Raw genomic sequence first — 24600 nt, forward strand, 5'->3', positions numbered from 1 at the left:
CTCTTGATTCCTGTATATATACAGTTCAGTCCAGTTCAGGTTTTGGTCAATGGTAATGACAGGATGGTAGGGGATTCAGCAGTCGTCTAAACAGTCACATTCTCTCTTACTGGAGATAGTTATTACTTGACTCTTGTGTGGTGTGAATGTAACTTGCCATTTGTCAGCCAAGCCCGGATATTACTGCTCCAGTATCTGAGGAGTCGCAAATGGTACTGAATATTGTGCAGTCATCGGTGAACATCCCCATTTCTGACTGGAAAGGTCAGTGGTGAAGCAGTTGAAGATTGTCAGGCTTAGCACACTCCCCCTGAGGAACTCCTGCAGAGATCTCCTGGGCTGAAATCTTTGACCTTCAACATGCGCAAACATTTTTTGTTGTTCTGGATAGGATTCCAACCAGTGGCGAATTTTCCCCCAGATTTCCATGGACTCCAGTTTTGCAAGAGCTTTTTCCTGCCACACTTTGTCAAATGCTGTCTTGATGTCAAGGATAGGCAATTTCCCCTCACCTCTGGAATTCAGCTCTTCTGTCCATGTTTGGATCAAGACTGTAATGATCTTGGGAACCCATCAGCTTGGCAAATCCAAACTGGTATATTTGATGAGTAGATTATTGTTGAAGTGTTTCTTGGTAGCACAATTGACAACAACTTCCATCACTTTGCTGATGATTGTGAGCAGTCTTGTGTGGTGGTGTTGAATGGGTTGGATTTGTTCTGCTTTTTTTTCAAGTTCAAGTACCGGGGTCATTGTTTTTCCCTGCTCTGGTCAAAATATAACTCCACAAAAGGGGTGGCACGGTGGCTCTGTTTAGCACTGCTGCCTCACAGCACCAGGGTCCCAGGTTCGATTCCAGGCTTCGGCGACCGTCTGTAGAGTTTGCACATTTTCCCCGTGTCTGCGTGGGTTTCCTCCGGGTGCTCCGGTTTCCTCCCACAGTCCAAAGATGTGCAGCTCAGGTGAATTGGCCATTCTAAATTGCCCAGAGTGTTAGATGCATTAGTCAGAGGGAAGTGGGTCTGGGTGGGTTACTCTTTGGAGGGTCAGTGTGGAATGGTTGGGCTGAAGGGCCTGTTTCCACACTGTAGGGAATCTAATCTAATCTAAAATGAATGAACAAATGCATATAACAAATGTTTCTTTGCAAATTAACAGCCTTTTGTCTTATTCTGAGCTGTCTCTCGACTTTTTTAGCCTTGTTTCTAGTCCTGGAGCACAAGTCTGGAAATCTGTCATGGTCCATAGACTTTGCAGTATTCAGTCCCTTCAGCTGTTCTTTGATATCACATGGAGTGAATCAAATTGGTTAAAGACTGGCACCTGAGACACTGAGAACTTCAGGAAGCGACTGAAATGGATCATCCATTTGGCATGTCTGGCTAAAGATGGTTTGCAAATGCTTCAGCATTGTCTTTTGTACTAACTTGCTGAGCTCCCCCATTGTTGAGGATGGAAATGTTTGAGCGGCCTCCTCCTGTGAGTTGTTTAACTGTCCACCACCATGAAGGACTGCATGTGGCAGGACCGCAGAGCTTAGATCTGGTCCACTGTTTTAGGATCGCTTCTTTATGTCTGTCTCATGTTGCTTCTGTGGTCTAGCATGTACCTGGTGCTGCTCCTGGCATGATCTTCTGCATTCTTCATTGAATCAGAACTGATCCCCTAACTTGATAATGCTAGAGCGGGGAAAAACGCCAGACCACGAGGTTACAGATTGCAGTTGAATACATTTCTGCTGTCGGTGGCCCACAGCACCTTGTGGATGCTCAGCCTTGAGTTGTTATTATCTTTTCTGAATATTATCCTCTTAAACACTTGACACATTGAAAGTGTTCCGTTTGGGTTTTGTCACCACAGGACTGTGCAGTGGTCACTCCTACCAGTATAGTGTTGGACAAATGCATCTGCCACAGGTAGATGTGTGAGGAGGATGTCAAACTGGGTTTTCCCTCCTGTTGGTTCCCTCACCATCTCCCAGGTGCAGTCTAGTTGTTATGTTCTTTAGGACTAAGCCAGCTGAGGCAGTAGTGATGCCACTGAGCCACTCTTGGTGATGGGTGTTAAAGTTCCCCACTGAAGTGTACTCAGTGTATCTTCCAATATGGAAGCTGAAGGCAGTAGCCAGTAGGACATGGGCTTCAGCAGTTCAAGAAGGCAGCTCATCACCACCCTCTCAACAGCAAATAGAGAAAAGCAGCTAGAGTGATGAAAGAAGAGAAAAAAAAGGACAAAATAACCATGGTCTGGATTGCTCAATTTCTTGTCATATCCTTCCATTAAGAGCTCAGAAATGGAACACCTCCCTCTTAAATTTGCTCTTGCAAAGTGCCTTGGCTGGAAGGTTTTACTACATTAAGGCTTTGTACAACTGTAGCTTCTTCGCCGTATTGCCTGCCTCGTCAAAAGCCAAAATAAGATTGAGATGGTGAAAGCCAGTAGAACGGAAGGAAAAATATGACCCACAAACATCGGTTCCCAAATGGTGACCACAGCTGCTATTACAAAGCATCCAGTATTAGTAATATTGGATATCAAATTGGATTAATTATTCAGCAACAAAGAATATTCACAAATCCTTTTGAAGGAAAGAGTGCCCAGGGAGGTATTTTGGCCTGGAGACACCTACTTATTCTTTAGGTTACAAGATTAAATTTGAACTTGAACCAATCCTTGTCTTTGTCAAGTTGTGAGTCAGCACTTGTTTTACTGGTTGGGGTAGGGGGGTGGTGACGTGGGGTTGGGAGGTAGGTAAAACTTGAGCAAATGTTACTCATTTTTCTATTTTGGAGCAAAAATGGTGTTGATGCCTTTTGAGATATCGGCTTGTGCATCTGCGAAAAGCTGTTTATGCCAAATGTAATGGCGCTCCTTTTTTAAATTTTGTACAGATCTGACTGTCTCAGACAGTGAAACCGATGAGTGTGAGGATCCTGATGCTGCAGCAGTAAAAATCCTTTCGAAGCTGGTCATGTCAACTCTCACGCTGTCTGATGCTGATGCTGACGGCCCTGGTGCTCCTGAAAGCAACAGCGCCCGCTCTCTGGAATCCTCCACACTCTTCAAAACCCCTGTGAAGAAAGAAAAGAAGGATTCTGTCCAGCTGACACCTCTGACGCCATCATCCTCTGCCACAAGTAAAGGTGAGTCATGACTTAGCAAGTTCTGTCAAGATATAAATGCTACCCTTTTTTTTTGTTAAAAGGAGGCCTCTCTGAACCTATGATTTTGCAACAGAATAGAGCAGAGGCTACAGAAATCGGCACTGATTTTGTAGCTACATTCCTTCTTTGGAGATTTCTCCCTCTCTCTAATGGGTTGCTTCTCTCCTTGTGCTGTGGAGCAGGCAGGTCACTGGCTTCTGAGCTTTGGTCATCAGTGCTACGTGAGGTGTACGAGATTGTCTTGAGCTGACTCTGCATCTAAATTTTCCCTCCATTTCCAGGAGGCACTGATGCCAATTATAACACCCCTTTCATTTGCCCTAGCTAAAATCAGCTAGTCCCACGCAGACCAGTGGCCTTTCTGGTCTGTGGAGCTCAGCTGTGCATTGACACAGGAGGCTACCGGGGGGGAGATGCCCTTGCCATGCTTTTTAAGCTAGTTCCTCTTCCTGGCAAAATTATACATCAAGGGCCCCACAATTCTGCGGCAAATCCAACTAAATTGTGCAGCTTGAGAACGCAGCAGCAAGTCTGTCCACTGTTTGAGAGCATTGTAATTTTGTGTCTGTATGTGTGTGTGTGTGTAGAAAGCTTGGGATTGAAAAGCAGTTTGCTGTGCTCAGCCTCTGAAAGCCCATGTATTGGTTAATTGTTTACAGTTATAGCTGCCACTTTAAACCCAGCCAGTCTCATCTGGCTAAACAGAATAATAGGATGCCTACTGGCAGCTGGCTAAGCCGTTAGCTTTTTGACTGAAGTGGTAGCATTTACAACAGTGTGTTTTCCAATATGATGTGCAGAGCTCAGGCATGTTCAAGCTGTTATTTCCCAATCTTAAAGTTTGATGTGACAAGATTGAATAATATTCATTTGTTTGAAGTGCCGGTGAGCTCAAAGCCCGTTGATAGACAGCTGCAGTTACTACCCAGTGTTCCACTCAGTGACAAAAGCTCAAACCACGCCCCATCCCTCTCTCTTCCTCCCCACCCCACACATTAAACCAGCAAGGAGCTACGTTGCTTCAATTGGACAATTTAATCTTGAGGCTCTGCTCGTCGCATCCAGAAGTAAAATTGCAAAATGCTGCCACTTTAGACATTAAGAGTAGAGAGGATAAGAGGCTGAGCTCAGGGCTGCTACAAAGCCAGCTGATTAGGAGCTGAAATTAATGGGGGTTAGATAATCCCCATGCATTTCACACCTTGCTCAGTTCACCCTGCTTAGCTGGTAACCAATACCTGGTGTAACAATTCTAAATGGTGTCATCTGTGCGCCAGCATGGCTCATTTGGTAACTCAGTTGAGTGCACTCTTGCAGAAGGGTTGTGGTTTCAGGCTCCACTCTAGCAACTTGAGCCCAAAATCTAAACTAGCTCTCCCAGTACATCACTGAGGGAGTACTGCATTGTCAGAGGTGTTGACTTTCGCATGATACCTTAAATCAAGGCCCGTCTGCCTGTTTTGGTGATCGTTTAAAGATTCCAAAGCGCTATTGGAAGAACAGCAGGGGAGTTCTCCTCAGTATCCTGGCCAATGTTCCTCCTTCAACCAGCTACGCCAAAAAATATTAGCTGCTCATTTGTTTCACGGTTGTTTGTGGGAGCTTACTGTGCGCAAAAATGGCTGCCGCGTTTGACGACAAAGCAACAGTCACTGCACTTTAAGTAATTCATTATATGTGAAGCAACTTGAGATTCTAAGAGACATGATAAGGCGCAATTTAAATGCAAATCATTTCTTTCTCTCTTCCTATCTCTCACTCTCCTTTTCTTTGCAATCCTCATTGATTTGCATTTTTTAAAATCCCTGTGTTTGTCACACTTTGAACACTGCACCTGCTCGCTGGACTCTAGCTTCTGCGAAAGCGGCCATTTAATGAGTTGGGATCACTGGGACTACGTAACTGTCCTGTATTTTGTACCTTGCCCACTTTGGCAGTAAATGAAGTACAAGTGGTGAAATAGTGAAAATTCTTGAGCTCCACATCAATGAGAGTTTAGAATATCAAAAGTTTGATGCCATTTTGACTCCGAACACCAGGTATTGGTATTGCTCCGCCAGGCATTGGTTTCAGTCTAGTTGCAACTGGAAGAAAGGAAACAAGTGGGAGGAGAGAAATCCTTGGGCATTTTCTGCAGCCATTAAGTCACAGGGCTGTCAGAGCCCTGGTTATATCCCAGGCAAAGAAGCGTGCAGGCAAAGTACTGCTAAATCCCTAAGCCTTTTACTCTCGAGCTAATTGTTAGCAAGTTGTTAGGGAGAGGGGGCAATAATTTGCAGCACTCTGACTTTCCCTAAAGTTGCCAACTCTAGCTAAACACATTCCTTAAGGTTTTGCCACAGGACAGCCTGGGTGTGATCACCCCATTCTATACCCGCTGCCACTGGCTGCCTCCGTCCTCGCTTCCCGATATCAATTGCCCATAGTGTTGGGTGTATTCGTCAGAGGGGAATGGGTCTGGGTGGTGTGGTCTGGTTGGGTCAAAGGGCCTGTTTCCACTCTGTAGGGAATCTGATCTAATTGGAAAGCAACTGTTCTCTTCATTAGCTAACTGCATGATTCTTTGCCATTAACCAAACAGCATTTTCACCATGTTTAACGATGTTAGAACTAAAAAACAAATGTACCTGAAGAACCTTTTTCTAAAAGAAAGCAAGTTTTCAGTGGCCCAGTGGCTGTTTTCCTGGTTCTCTCGATGCTCGCAGCATTGTCCTGGAAACTAGTCTTCAATTCCTGGAGACTCCAGAACAACCTTGGAACCATTGACAACCCTAATTGTTGATTGAGATTGACCTTTTCTTACCTGATGAAATTCTAGGTGGCTACACTGCTCCAATATTTCCGCACCACATAATAGTTGAGTGAAACCATTTGCATCTAGTATACTTTCTGTGCTGAATCCCTTATTCTCATTGTAGCAAAGGGAGGGGAGCTTCCTTGCATGGTGGAAAGATTTGGAGGAAAGAGTCATTCTGAGAAACTCTCAAGCATCCCTTAGTGAACATCTTGCCTCTTGTAATGAGGAGTGACATGTGGCACAACAGTAGCCAAGAAGAAGGGGAGAAACCTCCTTAAAAGGAGTGATTAGCACTTCCCAAAGATCCAGGCAAATCCTGACCCCTACAAATACACCATCAGGCTTTGACTAGAATTGTACCACTCGTTCATAAGATACTTATGGTTTTTAATGGCTTGGTTTACCGTCAAGACTCTGGGTCACTGTATTCGTTGGGTTAATATTGTGGAGTTTATATTTATTTAGCAGAGTGGAGAAGTGTATGCGAGAAGTAACAGGGGTAATTTATTCAGTCAGGAAGTAGCATACATAGATTGTTTCAAGGAAACCAAGAGTGGGAAAAATCCAACAACTTTGCTAAGTGTTTCAAGCTTCAGCTTCTCGTGTAATTGAGGTAGTTAAGAGCGTGAAGTTGAGAGATTTTACCCAGCTAAAGTGAAATTGTTTTTTTGCGAGATTGAATGTGGGGTGCGAGATCCTTTTGAACAAAGACATTAACCAGTTTGATGCAACCTTCTTTGTTGAAATAGTTAAAGGAATTTCATGTGGACGTGTTGACAGGTTTGTGTGCTTATATCTCATTTTTACTCCCAAGAACAACCATTGCAAGTTGAATGGTTTCCACATGTGGTGATTACTGTTCATTCTGACCAATATTATGCACACAATTGACCAGGTCTCAGGGAGGACATGGGGAACTACTGAGAGTAGATAGAATGGTAACGTCCTCTGCAGCAAGGTCTCATAAGTAGGCTTTGGATCTAATATGTAGCTAAGATATGCTTAGAGTATCTCTTACCTGTTATCAATGGCTAATAAGCACATTTTAATGTGGTTATTTTAACATAAAGACATTGATTCCTTCAGTGGATTTGAAGGTGACCTTCATGTCTTCCTAGTGTGGAGCACTAGGAATGGGCAATCTGAGTGGCATAGCAGATAAAAAAAAATTTTTAGTCTGCCACTCTGCCCTGCTATTGCACCAATGTACCAGACTGCAACTGGTGGCAGGTTTCATCCTAGTGTCAATTGTTCTGCTGTGAAGTCACACAGGACTGCTCTTACACCCCCCTGAATGGCCATCTGCAGAGTAATGGGAGATGGATGTAATGCATGCATGCCCAGTTGCTGGAGGTCAGTATTTAGTGTATTTAATGTACTACTTATTGAGGGAATTAATAGTAAAGTACCAAAGGCCAAGACAGAAAACAGATAGCATACCACAGATTGGGGGTAGAAGGAGGGAACTTACAAATAATTAACCTTTCAGAATTTTTGGCACCACCTTGTAATGTGACATTTAGTGAGTGCGGTGCATGTTGGAGTGATGCATAAATAGCTAGGACTCTGGCAAGGTGGGTCATAAACACCACGTGCTAGCAATAGAGAGGCTTGTATGTGGAAGTAAAATGTCCTCTTGCTTTTCTTCCCCACAGGCGAATGCATACGTAGAAGAGTAACTGATGAACGCGAATTGCGCATTCCACTGCAATACGGGTAATTTTCTCTGATGTTTATTAAGGCTATCAATACAGGAGCCAGTAACAGGTTTGCTAGAAGTCCAGAGAGCCCCAATTGAGAGCAACTCGCATAAGAGTCATTCCTTGGTTAAGGGCAAATCTGATCACTGCGTGGATTGCTGTCTCGAACTAGTGTTAGTTTCAGGACCAACTGGAATTCCCAACTGTAAATGTCATGGTCCCCTCCTCATTTTCGTAACTGTTCCAACTCAATGCATATATGTTCAATATCTTTAGTGGCTCTTTCTATAACCAATCTGTCTATTTTGTGTATTTCTTTTTTGTTGTGAGGAAGCCTTGACTGCTATTCTAAGAGTTTGATTAAACCACAGGAAATTCTTAGGCTTGATTATCTGGGACATTGATTTAACTATCTTCTTACCCTGACTACATAATTATTGGCTCGCTGTTGCCACTCAAATCTCAAAGGTCCTTTGAGGTATTTCTGGTCAAATGTAATAAGGTTTTGTTCCTGCACTGGAGCAATCACTGCATTGCAGGTCTGCAGTGAGATTGGGAATGGTCAGTTTTTGTACCCAGAACTTTCTTAGCATTCAAATGCCTCATCTGCTGGCTGTGGCTGACATTCAGTTTCTCTTATTCTGGGGACCAATTAACTTAAGGTAACTTAAGGCTCCCCTGTTCTTCTGGGCTTCCTTCCAGAGTTTTGTGAACTGCTACCTGCAACTTTTTATCTGCTTGTGTTCTGCACAAGGACTGTCGCGCATTTGAAAATCATTCATTGTGTGAAAGACTTCGAGCCGTTGCGATTTGATAAGGTGCTATATAAATGCAAGCATTATTATCCAAAGTCCTAAACTTCCTTTCTGCGCTAATTTTTATACCATTGGGTAACAACTGCATGCAATTCCTGTCTGTGCTACTTTTATGACATTTATTTAAAATGAACACATTGACTCTGTGAAATTTCTCCCCCCGTGATATTAATTACAAAGCCAAAGGGTACAGTTACAGTCAAGATGCCAGTTTCTTTACCAAAGTAATGCCATGGTGACCAATTGAAGAGAATACTACAGTAGTGGTGATCCCACAGTTCTTTGTCTTCCTTCATTCTCTATGTAAAACTGCTGATCCTTCTCCTGCTCTGACGCACCTGTAGGTTTTGGAAACTTTACTCCAGGCGTTTATTTTCTCTTTTTTCTCCTGCTTTCCCATCAGTGCTGATGCATGCTGAGATATGTTTTCTCATGGGCATCACCAGTCCCCTGGTATCTTGCACAAATGACAATCCATCACGCCTGGGTCTCCACACTGTGTGTGATGATTGTACCAAGTGGCCCTTCACAGCTGAGCCCAGTCACGTTCTCACAGTGCACGCCCACCTATACGTTCCAGCAGAGCTCACTGGACAGCACTCAAGCAGGAGCTGATGTTTTTGACTCCTCCATGGCTGCTGAGACTGGTTGATAGCTTCCCTATTAGATCCTGGGTTAAGTTCAGGTAATACAGCGCAATCGAGGTATTGAACTTGGGACAACACTCATCCAGACGAGAGAGTTGACTTCATTTCTGGTCATTGGTAACAGCTCACACAGTGATCTTCAGAATCACAACTTCTATTGTTGTCTTCTGCTCATGTTCCTGATGATAACAAATAGATCAGCTACTTCTTCTTTGACTCTCAAGCAAACGATTGTATGCATACATAACATTTGTGATTGAAGTTTGATTCTCAACTGTTCATATTCATTGGATCTTTGATTCTGTTTGGTCTGAATGTCCCAGATTTCTTTTATTGGGATAGCTGACAGAATTCGGCTGTGTGGTTCCATTGCTTTCCTGAATGACAGGAAAAGAGTGCTCCGTTTCGGTCCACACGCTGATCTTGTTGTGTTGGACTGTAGCTTCTCCGTCTCCCTCTGGCATCCCAGCTGATGGGATGAGTGCTACTACTGGGCACGGCTGTCCTTCTGCTGCTGGTGTTGCTGTCCTGGTCCACCTTGCAAACCGCATACTGATGCCGATGAAAGTCCCAAGCGCCACACCTTTTTTCTCCAGAGTTCCATAACTCATAACTTGTATGTAAGTTAATTTCAAAATAAAACACTCCCTTTTTATAAAGTTGTTTCTCTGCTTTTATTTCCCGACACATGCTGATTCTCAATTGGTCAATCAGTGAAGCATTCCGTTATTGGGCTCTGCCAGGCTGTTCAAGTCCCAAGTGTGCCTTTGACTTCAGACCTTTCCTGATCATCTGCTTTTAGCAATAGAGCTCATTGCCTGTAACACTGGTTCAGAACGGGCCTACTCTGGCTACCTCACTGGTGCAATGAGTAACTGCAGTGCTCAGTGTGGTGCAGAGGCAAGTTGTGATACCACTATTATTCTCGTGATTGAGGGCAGCTAACTCAGTACAGATCATGACTCGTCCCTGAGACCTTCCTAGTCTATATGTCTCAATATCTCACAGTGCACATATTTGTCAGTTGTGACAATGGTGGGTGGGTGATCATCTGGTATGTTTTAATAGAATAAGGCTGCCTCCAGTGGAAGGAAGATATAGATTTTTGCTGAGGCATTTCTGATTTGCATGCTCTACACAGCTTCTGGAATTGATTTCCAAAACCCATTTCTGTTTAGCTGTCAGAGATGGCATTCCTCACACTGCTCCTGTGTACCAAGCTCAGAAATCCTTCCTGGCAACAGTTTCAATGTTGTAGTAGCTGCCTCAGGGTGTTCCTCTTTCTCCAGCATCTTTCAGCATCCATGTCAATGGATGATGTGGCTTCAAAGGCAGTGAGTGACCCTATCATCAAATGCCTGAAGCTCAGAAATTAAAAGATTGGGAAAATCTTTCTCTTTGAGGATGCAATTAATCTGTACTGAAAAACTGCTTCCTGGTTATGCAGCTATTACTGGGCACGGCTGACCACCTAGTGCTACTACTGGGCATGTCTCTCCTCCTAGTGCTAATACTGGGCATGTCTGCTGTCCTAGTGCTATTAGGGGACACGGCTGTCCTTCTGGTGCTGGTGTTGCTGTCCTGATTCACCTTGTCCACTGCAAACCAATGTCTGTGCAAGTCCCAGTGCCACACTCAGACCTTTGACACCAGAATTGAGGCTTGTCCCTTTCCAATCCTCTGGTCAATTCCACAGTCCAACCTCTCAAGGTCATTCTGGACCTTCCAATGTTTTAGGCCAGTTAAGGGCACCCCCAATTGCTTGGCAACCCCCCAAATATTAAATGGCAGACTGACCCTGGACTTCGTTTGTCTTTCTCAAGCCTCTATTCAAAGGACTTTGTAGCCACGGGGATCTTATTCTTACGGTTGGTATAAACTCTTCACTTTGAACTTTGTTAACCTTGGCATTTGCAGTTGTTCCCAATCAGTCTCCGAACTTACCCCAGCCTGTCATGAGGCTTCACTCAATTCTGTTTGAGTTGTAGCATCATTCCCATCTGTCACCACTCCTTGAACCGGAACTCTATGTTTTGATTGTTTTGTAACCATTATTGCTGGTGTTTCTTGGCCCACACGTTATGCTACCTTTGAACAGAACAGCTTCCCTCTGCCCAAGGCTGAGTATCCTTCTCCACACCTACACTAACACGTACCTGAGTCACCACTCAACTGCTGTGTTGCTATCTCACGGTACCTTATTAATCTCTCAAACATTTTGCCAACTTCCTTCTTCCTCTTTGCACTTCTGAGTCACCCTCCAGTCTCAATATTTTGTCTCTTTCTCTCATCACTCAACTACCCACTTACCAAAGCTCTGGCCTGCCTCTCTGTACCAGCCTTCAGAAATTCCTGCTTCTTGTGAATTCACATCCTCCCAATTCACTACCTGCCCACTCCTTCCTGTTCCATGTTCCACCAAATCACCAGTGGTTGAAGTGTCATACTTATTCCCCCTTTCTCCTGTTTCCCTTATGTTCAAACACTTCACTCTGTCCACCTCTCCATCATGGTTCTTCTTATTCGTCACATGCCTCAGGAACCTCCCACTCTGAGGAGACAGTGAAGTCTGCAGATGCTGGACATCGGAGTTGAGAGTGTGTTACTGGAAAAGCACAGCAGGTCAGGTAGCTTCTGAGGAGCAGGAAAATCACCAGATTCCTGGTGAAGGGCTCTGGCCCGAAACGTTGGTTTTCCTGCTGTGCTTTTCCAGCAACACATTCTCAACAACAACCTCCAACTCTGAGTTCGCTCCCCCCATACCCTTATCTACCATCAGCCTTCACACTGAATACTGGATTAGTGGTGCTGGAAGAGCACAGCAGTTCAGGCAGCATCTTCACACTGAATAACTCCTTCTTCTCAACAATTTTAGATTGACCTAAGCTCATCGTTCCTCACTTCATCTGACGCTTGTTTTCCTCATCCCTGAATCTCGCTGTCCCCACTGGACAGCTACAGCACACTGATTCCATCAGCATGTATCCTTGAGCCATTTAGGATGTCTATCACCAACACTGTACACTCCAATCATTTCCTCATGTCTTTTATATTAAATACACCTCTGCATTTTCCAAAATCCTTCAACTATCACCTCAGAAAAAGAACTCTCTGATATATCTCACTCTAACTTCTGTCATTATCCCCCACGTTATTATCACTACAATATTCAGTGTCTGCCTCCCTACGAAATACCTCAGCCTTTATTAAATTCATCTTATCCATGTAGTTCTTTATCTCCCTCAATCCTCTCTTGTCCTTCAATCTCATGCTCGATAACATCACGAACCTACCTTTGCCCTATCATCACTACATCAAAACTCCTGTGCCTTTCCCATGCCTTGTATCCTGTCATTAACACTGTTCTCCCATCTCTCATTCTCCAGCCCTAAGGCATTCTCATACCACCTGAATCACATTAAGTCCTGCATAAGCTGAATTGTTTCAACAATTTTCTCTTCTGTAAACTATAAGAATTTTGTAGCCTGTAACCCTCTGCACAAACTGCTAGAGTCCCTAATTCCTGCCTTTGCTAATTTACACTGACTCTCTAATCTAGGGTCTTTTGACTTTAAGATGCTCGCTCAACTTGTGCATGCAGTTATCCCGTGACCTTACCCCAACCTGCCTCAGTAATCTACTCCATCCATTTGTTCCCACAAACCCCACACCATTTGGCCTGTAACTATATCACCATTCCTTCACTGGAACACCCTCCCTGACATCTCACTACCACCTTAAGGGATGGGCAACAAATGCTGGCTTTGTCAGTGATGTCCACATCCCGTAAATGAATTTTTCAAAGTGTACCCACTGTTCCCCCAGTTTCCTGCTCACATTTTACTTTACTGATTGTTCTTTGAAGCACTATCTCCTCATCATTGAGAACAACATGCCCTGTCACCTCCCTTTCTTATTTTCAAATGCCTCCTGAAAAGCATATCCCTTCAATTAACCTGGCTCTGTCCAATGTACAGCTTTTTTTCCCCCCTGCTCTATGAAATGCTCAGAGTGCTCTTTCTGCACAGATGGGGTGCTATTGCAGTGTAAATGGTTGCTCCTGGAGGTTGGTGCTGGTGTGCCTTTTTCAAATCTCTGCCTTGAAGAGGTTGTGAGTGAAGGCCAGGCATTTCCCAATAGAAACGGAGGGAAAATACCTGCCAACACAGACATGATGGGTCGAATGGCCTACCTGAGCTGTCTGAGTCTGTAAAATAGAGGAGCAAGAGCAAACCATATGGCCTGCTCTACCATTCAACGTTGAATAAAATCATTGCTGATTTTCAGTCTCAATTCCACTTCCCCCACCTATTCCCTGTGTTTCTTGATTCCCAACAAGATCAAAAACCTGTCTTATCTCATCCTTAAATATATCTGATAATGGAGCATTTATTATTCTCCAGAGTAGAAAATTCCAAAAATTCACAACCCTTTGAGTGAAGAAATTTCTCTTCCTCTCAGTCCTAAATAATGGTCCCCTTATCCTGAGACTCTGGCCCCTTATTCCAGATTCCGCAGCCAAGAGAAACCAACCTTTCAGTGATTCTCCGGTCAAGCCCATTCCGAAACTTCAATATTTCAATCAGATCACCTCGCGAGAGAATTTACTCAACATCTCAACTGTCTGTCCAGCCCCCCTCAGTTCAAGATTCAGAGTCATACCATTAACTGAAAGAGGAGGAAAGAAAAATAGATGCCTTTTTTAAAAATAAATTTGCATTTGGTTTTTGCTTCCCAAATAATAAAGTTATTGTGTTTGTCAGATGGAGGCGTGAGATCAGACTCAGGACTGTTGGGACCCGCCTGCATGGGGAAACCACATATTACGCCCCCTGTGGAAAGAGGTTACGTCAGTTCCCTGAAGTTATTAAGGTAATTACCAGAAAAAAAATGACAACTACACAATGTGAGTAGCTTTCCAGTGTATAATAAGTTTGAGGTATACTGTAATAAAGGTTTTTATTTTTGTCTGGATAACATCTCTCCCCTCCGGAAGACATTAACTTCTGATTGGAAAGTGGGCTTGCTGTTGGCACCCTCTTTTCACCATTTCCCAGTGCCATTCTTCACCCCTTTCCCGGTGCTATTGTTCACCTGTGAGCTGAGACAGTGAGTGCCGTGGCACCTGTTTGAACCTCGTTTGGAACTGGGAAGGATGTTACGTTGGGTTGAGCCCAAATTTACTTCTCATCTGATGACTGCTGACAGGCCAGACTTGCTGTTTGGTGACCAGAAACAGAAACAGTGGTTGATTTTAAATCAGTTAGCTTCACATTTTTGGCTCAGAGCTACACAGTGAGGTATTGGAAGAGTTGTTTTCTACCAGTTTGAAATTCTTCCAGTCTTGCTGTCAGTCATGTCAGTGGACTGCATATAGACTTAGAATTGAATGTTCCAAAGGCCACTTAGACCAGTTCAAGGTAATCAGGCAGAGTTTGTGATTTTGTGAAAGGGGAAGCATGTTTGACCCAACCTATTGGAGTCCTTTAAGAAGGGTAACATGTGCTATGAATAAAGGGAAACCAGTGGATGTATTGTATTTAGATTTCCTTTAGAGATTTGATAAAGTGCCACATCAAAGGTCGTTGCAGAAATAAAACTTGTAGTGTGGGAACGGCATATTGACATGGATTAACGATTAGTTGGTTAACTTGATGCAGAAAGTAGACATAAATGGGTCTTTTTCAGGTTGGCAAGATGTGGTATGCCACAGGGATCAGAACTGAGACATCAACTGTTGACAATTTATATACATGACTTGGATGAAGGGCTGGAAGGTATGGTTGCCAAATTTGCAGATGTCACAAAGATAGGAAGGTTGGTAGGTAAGTGGTGAAGAGGACATAAGGACATTGCAGAAGGATATGTGTCGTTGAAGTGATTGTGCAAAAATTACACAAATGGAGTATAATGTAGGAAAATATGAAGTTGTCCAGTTTAACAGGGAGAATAAAAAAGAACTGTATCATCGAAATAGTGAGAGGTTGCAGAACTCGGAGTTACAGAAGGATCTGGATTTCCCAGTGCATGAATCACAGCTTAGTCTGCAGGTACAGCAAGTAATTAGGAAAGGTAACAGACCTCTGTCATTAAATCACAAAGGGAATTGAAACAAAAGGAAATCATGCTGCTGTTATACAGGACACTGTTGAGAATGCATATGGAATACTGTGCATAGTTTTGGTCGCCTTATTTATTTAAGCAAGGATGTAAATGCATTGAAAGCTTTTCAGAGAAGTTTACAAGACTAATGACTAGTTCTATCCCATGGGGAAAGTTTGGACAGGCTAGCTCTGTTTCTGCTGGAATTTCGAACAGTCAGAGGTGTTTTGATTGGATCTTGATGCTCCAATTGGTTTCAGTGCCTTTGGGTGAGAGAGGGAGATCAGCTCAGATTCATGCTCCTGATCATTATCCAGTTGCTCCTGCCGGAAAGTTTGTGTCTGCTGGGTAAGGAGAGGATCATGCAGCTACGTTATCCCTGCCAAAACCCACTCTGTAGGTTAGAATAGGAATGCTGCCCATTTGGAGAAGGCAGTACACAGCAATCACCACACATGTAACCAGACCCAAACAAGGAGGGTTGCTTTTTTTTTGAAAGGCAGTTTCATTCCAGAGAACATCATTCTGCTCTCATAAGAAGCTTCCCAAATAATTAGTTCCCAACCTTATTTTTCGTTCTCCACATTTTTAGCAGTCAGACTGAGACCGATCTCTGAGCTTGATTGTTCCAAAGTCCTCAAAAATAGCTGGATTGGACCTCCTTATATTTTCACCATGGCCATGTTATGCTCCCTCGGCTTGGAAGGTGGGATTGCCTAACTACTGCAGACTTTTCATCTTCAATGTATTCGCTGCTCCTTATGGCCTCTAGTGAACACTGTGAGCATCGTAGGGTTGGGGAGGGGGGTGCAGGAGGGTGGGGGGTTGGTGTTGGGGGGGGGGGGGGGGGGGAGGAGGAGGAGTGGGGAGGAGTGAGGAGTAATGGTGCTTCTAACTTTCCCAAGAGGCTTTCTCATTCAGTGGCTAACAGTTAACGGTGTCCTTTTAACAAGTTCAATGTTGTGCGACTGCTTTTCTCCATCATGTGCTTTAATCGAGAGTGATAAAACCCTGTTAGTGATGGAAAAATGTTTCTATTTCTTTCCAGAGGTGACAGCCTTCCCCAGTGAGATCACCAGACTTTCTTGCTTTAAATCATGATGCGACAAGATCTTTTAAAGCTCCAGAGGGTTTAGACACTGTACGGATTGTAGGGATGTTGTGCTTTCTTTCCCAAGAAAATTCTAACAGCATGGTTATTGAGCAGCAGCAAAAGGCTGTTTCAAAAAAAAAAGTTAACCCTCTCAGATTTATCTAGTTACCCTTCATTTTTGGATAGAGTTAATGAACTGTCAGTTGGAAACAGATGAGTTCTGTTCTTTTTCCAGTACCTGGTTCGAAATGCAGTGACTGAAGTCAATCGGGAACATTTCAGCTTCAGTCCCAGGATGAATGTGGGAGATTTCTTTGAAGCACGGGACTCCTCTGAGGTTTGTACAGGCTTCTGTTCCTGAATAGAAATTTGTTTATCACATTTGGCTTCACTTAGTGTCTTGCTTCCAATTTGAATCAAAATTTGAGATAAGCAAGGGTTCTTGAAGAAAGAGGAAATCGCTACGTCATCTAATGTGTTATGAGTGAAAATGCCATCTCAACCCATGATTCAGCGAATGTGTCTTTACTTTTGCTTGGGAGACTTCGAGGTGCTTCACTCACCTCTTGGTTCTCCCTCTCCTGTTGAATCATTTACCTTTCACTTGGCATTTGTTTTTTCCTGACAATAGTCAAGACTAGGAACAGAACATGCAAGGAATAGTTGGCATGTTCCCATACCCTAGCACCTCCTATCCAGCCCATTGGTACTGCATCTCCCACTACTGAAAACATCTTAAGGAACAATTTAACGAGTTGCATTTATATGGGGCTTCTCACACAGACAAAAGTCTCTGTTTTGTCCCTTCGTGTGTCCATCTAAAGCAGTGATGTTTTTTTTTGTCTGATATATTTAGGGTGAGCAGTGGTGCAGGCTTACTGTGGAAGAAATCCCTTTACGGATTAAAGCCATGATGGGCAGACGGGGACGGCCACCGAATCCGAACAAGCAACGAGCCCAGAAACCACCAAAGGTCAAGCGAGGCAAAGGAAGGCCACCGAAGGTCAAGACTGTGACGTTGCTCAACAAGACAGAGTTCAAACTCATGAAAAGAATCGAATCTCAAGGTGATACAACTTGATTTCATTCCTTTTCTTTATTACTTTGTACAGGGATGTGGGGCATCACTGGCTGAGCCAGTATTTATTGCCTGTGAGGAGGTGTGGTGCTGAGCTGCCTGCTGTCCATTTGGTGCAGATACACCCGCAGTGTTGTTTGAGGAGGAGTTCTGGGATTTTAACCCAGCGACAGTGAAGGAACAGCAATAGATTACCAAGTCTGGGTGGTGCGTGGCTCAGAGGGGAATGTGCAGGTGGTGATCTTCCCATATATCCGCTGCCCTTGTCCTCCCAGGTGTAGCAATGTATCTGTTAAATGCAATACAATCCTTTCTGTAGACCTTATCTTGACATGTATATTAATCCATATAAAATGCATGTTTTGCACTTTTGTGATTCTGTTCCTTCCCAGCCCCCTCACAAGTTTTTCTTTCCATTCCCTCCTTTTAATTTTCTCTCTGTTGAAGATGCTTGACTCGTTTCGGGGTACACTTCTCAAGCTGCGATTGACTCTCCAGCCATTCTTCATATTTCAGTATAGACAGTGAATCACAGCTCGACTCCTTTATTGCCCAACTTCGATACATGTGCTGTAGTGATTGGAGCTCATTGACTGCCAGATAGAAACAGGAGTGTCAGAGAGTCTCCTCATTCTAGGGACTGGCTCTGAGCTGGCAGGTCAGAGCCCATGTACTGAGCATGTGTAAACAAAGGATGACTTGGTGGTGGGATACCAGCCTCTGTTCTTTCACGTGCATAGCAACGATCGGTATAGGTAAGCACCGAACATCAATCGGGTACCAGGGCCCCGACTGATTTTCTTTCCCAGCCCCAGGGCCCCGACTGATTTTCTTTCCCAGCCCCAACTCAGGCCGAGTTGCTGCCATCCTCAGGATAGGTCAAAGACTTGAAGCTTCCTGGTTCAATACTACATCAGATCATTAATTGAATGATTGAAAGAATGTGTGTATCTGGACCACAAGCCAGTCCCCATTCAAGAGTATCGCTAAATGTCCTTCCCTGCCAATTATGAACGTTTGAACAAGGAGCAGGAGTAGGCCGTTCAGCTCCTCGAGCCTGTACCAACATTTAATAAGATCATTGCTGAGCCAACTGTAACCCTAAATTCACATTCCTGATGACCTTTCACCCCCTTGCTGACCAAGAATGCCGACACCTCTCCCTCAAAAGGAAATCAGACTTGCCTCCCACCGCCTTTCAGGGAGAGGTTTCCAAAGACTCTACTCTTTGAGAGAAACAAAACAAAATCAGAAAGATTTCACCTCGTCTCTGCTTGAAGTGCGCAATCCCTGATTTTTAAACAGTATCCTCAAGTTCTAGATTCTAACATAAGAGGAATCATCCTCTCCACATCCATCCTGTCAAACCTCCTCAGGATCTTTGAGTTGTCCTTGGGGATGTGCTTGTCAATAAAACAAACAAACATTAAAAAAATGACTCATGCTTATACAGCATTTTACAAAGCACTTCACAAGCAATGGGATATTTTCAACTGATTGCCTGCATTACAACAGTGACTATGTGACAGCAAACTCCCACAAACAGCAGTGCAATAATTTGTTTTCAGTGATGTTTGTTGAGGGAAAAATATTGGCCAGAACACTAGGAACAATTCCCCTTCGTTCTTCTTTGAAATAGTGTCTTGGGATCTGAGTAGGCAGCTGGGGCCTCAGTTCAATGTATCATTCAGATGCCTCCACCTGCGACAGTGCAAGACTGCACTGGCATTTCAGCCTGGGTTTTTATGGGTGGATTGGTACTTGAAACCAGAACCTGGTGACTCAGGCAAGAGCTTTATCAATGAAGCCATTGCTGACACTTCAACAGGCCTGGGTTGGCTGTTTGTATTTGCTCAGCTTGTTCCCTGATTAAGTGACTGGCAAATCAATGGTTGCTCTCACCTTTGAGGCTGAAGGTTGTGGGTTCAAATTCCACTCCAGAGAGTTGAACACAAAATCCAAGCTGATACTCCCAGTGCAGTGCTGAGGCAGTGTTGCACTGTTTGAGTTGCCACCTTTCAGATCAGATGATAAATCAAGATGCTATCTATCCTCTTAGGTGGATGTAAGAAGATTTGGTATAATTATTTGTTGAAGAGCAGGGGAATTCTCCCCAGTGTCCTGCCCAATATTTATCCCTCAATTCACACCACTAGAGCATTATCGCATTGCTGTTTCTGGAAGATTTTCTTTTTGGATGTCTGCCACATTTTAAATGTTACAGCAGTAACGACACTTCAAAAAGAAACCTTGTTGTAAAGTGCTGTGGGATGCCTCGAGGTTCTGAAAGGTCACTCTTTAAAAATAGTCGGGGGGGGGGGGGTTTAACCCATTTAAGACATTGATAAGGAGAAATATTTCATCACAAAGGGTTGTGAGTATTTGAACTTCTCTCCCTCAAAAGGTGGTGGAAACAGAATTCTGAATATCTTGTAAGACAGAAGTGGATAGACTCTTGCTAAGCATGGGGGCAAAAATTAATGGCCGGGGGGGGGGGGGGTAGGTGGAATGTGGAGGAATTGGATCAGCCATGAAGGCAAAGCATGCTTGAAGGGCTTAAGTGGCTTACCTCTGTTTGTAATTTAAATGTTAGCTCAAACTGTCAGCAAATATGCAGTTGAAATCTGCCGTTCGCCTCGTTTTTTTGAAAAGAATATTTTTGCTGGTTTCTTAACCAGAGCTGCCATTTCGCACCAGTAGTAAGCCTGGATGGGACTGTAACTGGATGCTTTGCTGCCCAGCCTTAGTTCACAGTGATCTTTGCGGCCCATTGATTTCAGTAGAGAATGCAGGGGAGGGGAGAGGGAGGAGGAAAGCTGTTCACTGAGACGTCACCTTCCACATGGCTCAACCTTGGAACCGATGCAAAGATGAGGACCTGACTGGGTGTCCAACTGATAAGATTTGTAACTGTTCCTTTAATTTAAGAACTACTTATGTTTACTTAAAGCTTAAATGTGAGGCAATTTTTTTTGTGTGAATAGAAGCATGTTTTTTCGGTCTTAACGTCGGAAAAGATTCTGATCAATTGTGTCTGTTGTTTTTGCCAGATGTACAGTATGGCCCAGATACCGTGTCTCCTATCGAGACAGGCCAGGTGTCACTTTCCACACTCCAAATACACGGCTGACCGTGTAAGGAAGCTGATATAACAATATTCCCATCAATAGTGCTCAATGTTCTGACGTGATGTGTCATCTTGCAGGCAAACCAATAAACATCCAGTAAGCGGGCACTTTAAAATATGATAACAGGACTGATTCTGCAAGGTTTTTGCATGTACCAGGATAAGGTTGAAACTGTATTGAGGGTTGACACTGTATTGAGTGTTGAAAGCCTCCCTTGGGAATTCTTGGTAATGGATCCTTCCACAGTTTGCTCCATGTTTCACAAGGAAGCCCAAGAAACAGATTATTTATAATTAAGGCTATTATAAATTCTGGCTTGACTTTGCTGAAAGATTACCCACATTTTATTGCATTCGAATGCTTCCTGATTGCTTATTATCTGAGCCGGGCAATTCAGGTCCCATGCTTGCCCAGAGAGAGGTGTCATTGGCTGGAGCTCACGCACACTCACATTTTAAAGGCTGGTCACGGGACGGCATTGTTAGAAGCCAAAGTGGAGGTTGTATGCCCAGTCCTCTCAGTCAGCGAGAGGTGCCGACCCGTAACAGTTTAACTAGAGCTACCTCTCTTACGCCTCCCCCCACCCCTCACATATCAAAAAGTGGCATTTGTCACATGAATCAGAGATTCTGCACAGTAAGGGCCTACAACAGATCAGCCACCTGCTATCGGATTCATGCAGGTGGATGAATGGCAGCGCAGTGGCTCAGTGGTTAGCACTGCTGCCTCACAGCACCAGGGGACCCAGGTTCGATTCCAGCCTTGGGCGGCTGTCTGTGTGGAGTTTGCACATTCTTCCTGTGCACTCTGGTTTCTTCCCACAGTTCAAAGATGTGTTGGCTAGGTGGATCAGCCATGGGAAATGCAGGGTTACAAGTATAGTGTAGTGGGGGTCTGGATCTGGGTGCGATGCTCTTCGGAGAGTCTGTTTAGACTTGATGGGCTGAGTAGCCTCTTTCTGCACTGTAGGAATTCTAAGAGTCTATAAACGGGTAGCTGAACATATAATACCCATTCCATGCCAGCCCCCAACTCTCCCAGTCCCTTCATTTTCCAGTTAGATTGGATGCAGTATACTTGAAAGCTGATTAATGCAATTCTCTTTTTTTGATTTTTTTTTCCAGCTATTCTGAATGAAAAAGAGAAGCAGAAGCTGAAGGCCTTGCTGAATAAATTGAAGCAAAAGGTTTGAAATTAAAATTGAAATTCCATCCCTAACTCCTCCCTTCCCTTCCTCGACATCTCTGTTTCTATTTTTGGGGATAGGCTGGCCACCAATATCCACCACTAACTCCCACAGTTACCGTGACTGTACAGCCTCACACCCTGCTTCCTGTGAAGACTCTATTCCATTCTCCCAGTTCCTCCATCTCCATCGCATCTGTCCTGACGAGGCCAATTTTGACAAGGGAGCCTCCGAAATGTCCACCTTCTTCCTGAACCGAGGCTTCTCCAACACTGTTGTTGACAGGGCCCTCAGCCGTGTCCAACCCATCTCCTGCACTTTAGCTCTCACTCCTTCTCTTCCCTCCTACAACAGTGATAGCCCTTGTCCTTATCTACCATCCCACCAGCATCCACATCCAGAGGATCATTCGCCATCATTCCTGCCAGTGAGATGTCACCACCAGACACATATATTCCCCACCTCTCTCTTGTCAGCCTTCTGTAAGGACTGTTCTCTCTGGGCCACCCTGGTCCACTCCTCCTTCACCAACCCCCCACCCCGGGACCTTCTGCAACTGCCAAAGGTGTAAACCTGCCCATTTTCCTTTGCCATCCTCACTATCCAAGGGCCCCAAACATACCTTCCAGGTGAAACAGCACTTTACCTGCACTTCTCACAATCTCGTCTACTGCTTTTGCTGCTCACAATGTGGTCTCCTGTAAATTGGGGAGACAAAATGCTGACTGGGTGACGGCTTCACAGAATACGGGTGGCACGGTGGCGCAGTGGTTAGCACTGCTGCCTCACAGCGCCAGAGTCCTGGGTTCAATTCCCGCCTCAGGCAACTGTCTGTGTGGAGTTTCCTCCGGGTGCTCCAGTTTCTTCCCACAGTCCAAAAATGTGCAGGTTAGGTGAATTGGCCATGGTAAATTGCCTGTCGTGTTAGGTGAAGGGGTAAATGTAGGGGAATGGGTTTGGGTGGGTTGCTCTTTGGAGGGTCGGTGTGGACTTGTTGAGCCAAAGGGCCAGTTTCCACACTGTAAGTAATCTAGTCTAAAACACCTACCTTCTGCCTGCAAAAAAGACCCTGAGCTTCCGGTTGCCTGCCACTTTAACACACCACCCTGTTCCCTGACTAACATCTCTATCTCAGGCTTGCTGCAGTGCTCCAGTGAAGCTCAGTGAAAGCTGGAAGAACAGCACCTCATTTTCCACTTAGGAACTCTCCAGCCTTCTGGGTCAATATCGAGTTCGGCAATTTTAGGGGTTGAGGCACCTTTTCCCATGTCCTTCCCCCAGCCCCTACACACCATGCCTTGTTATCACATGGTCTGCTATTACACACAACCTAGTGTCAGCCACTAATAGTCCCCATTAATAGAACATAGAACATAGAAAGTTGCAGTACAGGCCCTTCGGCTATTAAACCTCCCAGCCTGATTGTTATCCACTCCTTTGTCTGTCCAATTGTTCTTCTCTCTCTTTGGGCTCTATCTCCACCCCTTAGCGCCATCCCCTAGCTCTATCTTCAGCATAAAAGGCAACATTTTCCTCACTGCCATCAGTTCTGAGGAAGGCTCACTGGAACCGAAACGTTAACTCTGATTTCTCTCCACAGATGTTGCCAGATCTGCTGAGATTTTTGAGCAATTTCTATTTTTGTTTGTGTTTGAAATGAAAAACCTTTGGGAATATAAGAATTCAGCCGGCACAATTCAGTGCAACCTGACCTGATGGAAGTAAAGCCACTCAGTCTGACAACTGCTACAACTTCCACATGAAATGTACTGCTATGGGTTTTCAACCCAGTTGCCTAGAGACCTGAGTGTGCTGGAAATAAAACAGAATTCAGTTCTAATTAACACTAATTGGCCAAGCTTGTCCGAGAAGCTGCAAGAGCAGCTTGTGTGGTAAAGTGCCATGCTGACGTTACTATATGGTTGTTTTCTGGGATCGGGGCTAAGGCAGTCCAGAGAAAACTTGGATTTACATCTAACCTGTGTTACTAAGTCCCTGATTCTGACATCCTAGGCAAAGAGGACGAATGTACATTGGTTTGGTCTGTTCCCCACTCAAATTCTGATTGACATTGGTTCTGAGAGTGGATGCAATCATAAGCTGATGCTGTTTGAACCTATCCAGCTTAAATAAGGCTTGCCCTTTTTTTGTCCATTCTTGAAACGCCTGACTTACTGGGATACATGTCCACAGGTTCTACCAGTTCTCTACCACTTCCCTCAAAGGTCTATTCTGTATCTATGGACTGGCTAATGCATCAGGATACAGCTTTAGCTGTTTCTCTCTTGCTTTAGTGCCTTATACTAAGGCCAGTCAGGCTGAGGCTTGTTAATTCAGCACAAACCAGTGATTGAGTGTGGTACTGTCATGTTTTGTATGACTGAGTACAGAGAGAGTGTATCTAACCAGCAATAACCAGCCCAACCCCTCCCTCCAAGAGTCTTGGTAAGATTGGTTGGATTGAGTAGTTAGTTTCTGTGCTGTATATTGTTTGTAAATTTCAGTTGTCCTCTCTCACTGTTAACAATCATGGCCCTGTAACAATTTATTGCCAGTTGGTTTTACTTTGCTGATCCTGTTGTATTTGCTGGGACAACTCTGGAAAATTTCCTCTTCCGCCTTGGAACCCTTCAACCCCAGGGCATCAATGTGGACTTCACCAGTTTCCTCATTTTCCCTCTCCCCACCTTACCCCAGTTCCAACCTTCCAGCTTAGCACCGTCCCCCATGACCTGTCCATCTTCCTTCCCACCTATCTGCTCCACCCTCCCCTCTGACCTATCACTTTTACCCCCACCTCCAACCACCTATTGCACTCTTAGCTACCATTCCCACAGCTCCCCTCCCATTTATCTCTCCACCCCCGAGGCTCCCAGCCTCATTCCTGATG

At 44.4% G+C, this 24600-nt stretch overlaps 1 protein-coding gene across 6 annotated transcripts in view; it reads left to right on the forward strand.

Annotated features, from left to right (window-relative positions):
* Positions 1 to 24600, forward strand: part of LOC140471274 (bromodomain adjacent to zinc finger domain protein 2A-like) — a 129528-nt gene that overhangs the window by 67488 nt on the left and 37440 nt on the right. For all 6 annotated transcript variants that reach the window (XM_072567244.1, XM_072567240.1, XM_072567243.1 and 3 more), the window contains 6 exons: positions 2892 to 3143; positions 7617 to 7677; positions 13887 to 13995; positions 16554 to 16655; positions 17175 to 17385; positions 21649 to 21710. In XM_072567244.1, coding sequence (XP_072423345.1) covers positions 2892 to 3143; positions 7617 to 7677; positions 13887 to 13995; positions 16554 to 16655; positions 17175 to 17385; positions 21649 to 21710 — 797 coding nt within the window. The remainder of the gene's footprint in view (positions 1 to 2891; positions 3144 to 7616; positions 7678 to 13886; positions 13996 to 16553; positions 16656 to 17174; positions 17386 to 21648; positions 21711 to 24600) is intronic.

The sequence above is a fragment of the Chiloscyllium punctatum genome, chromosome X, assembly GCF_047496795.1.
Source record: "Chiloscyllium punctatum isolate Juve2018m chromosome X, sChiPun1.3, whole genome shotgun sequence".
Lineage (NCBI taxonomy): Eukaryota > Metazoa > Chordata > Chondrichthyes > Orectolobiformes > Hemiscylliidae > Chiloscyllium > Chiloscyllium punctatum.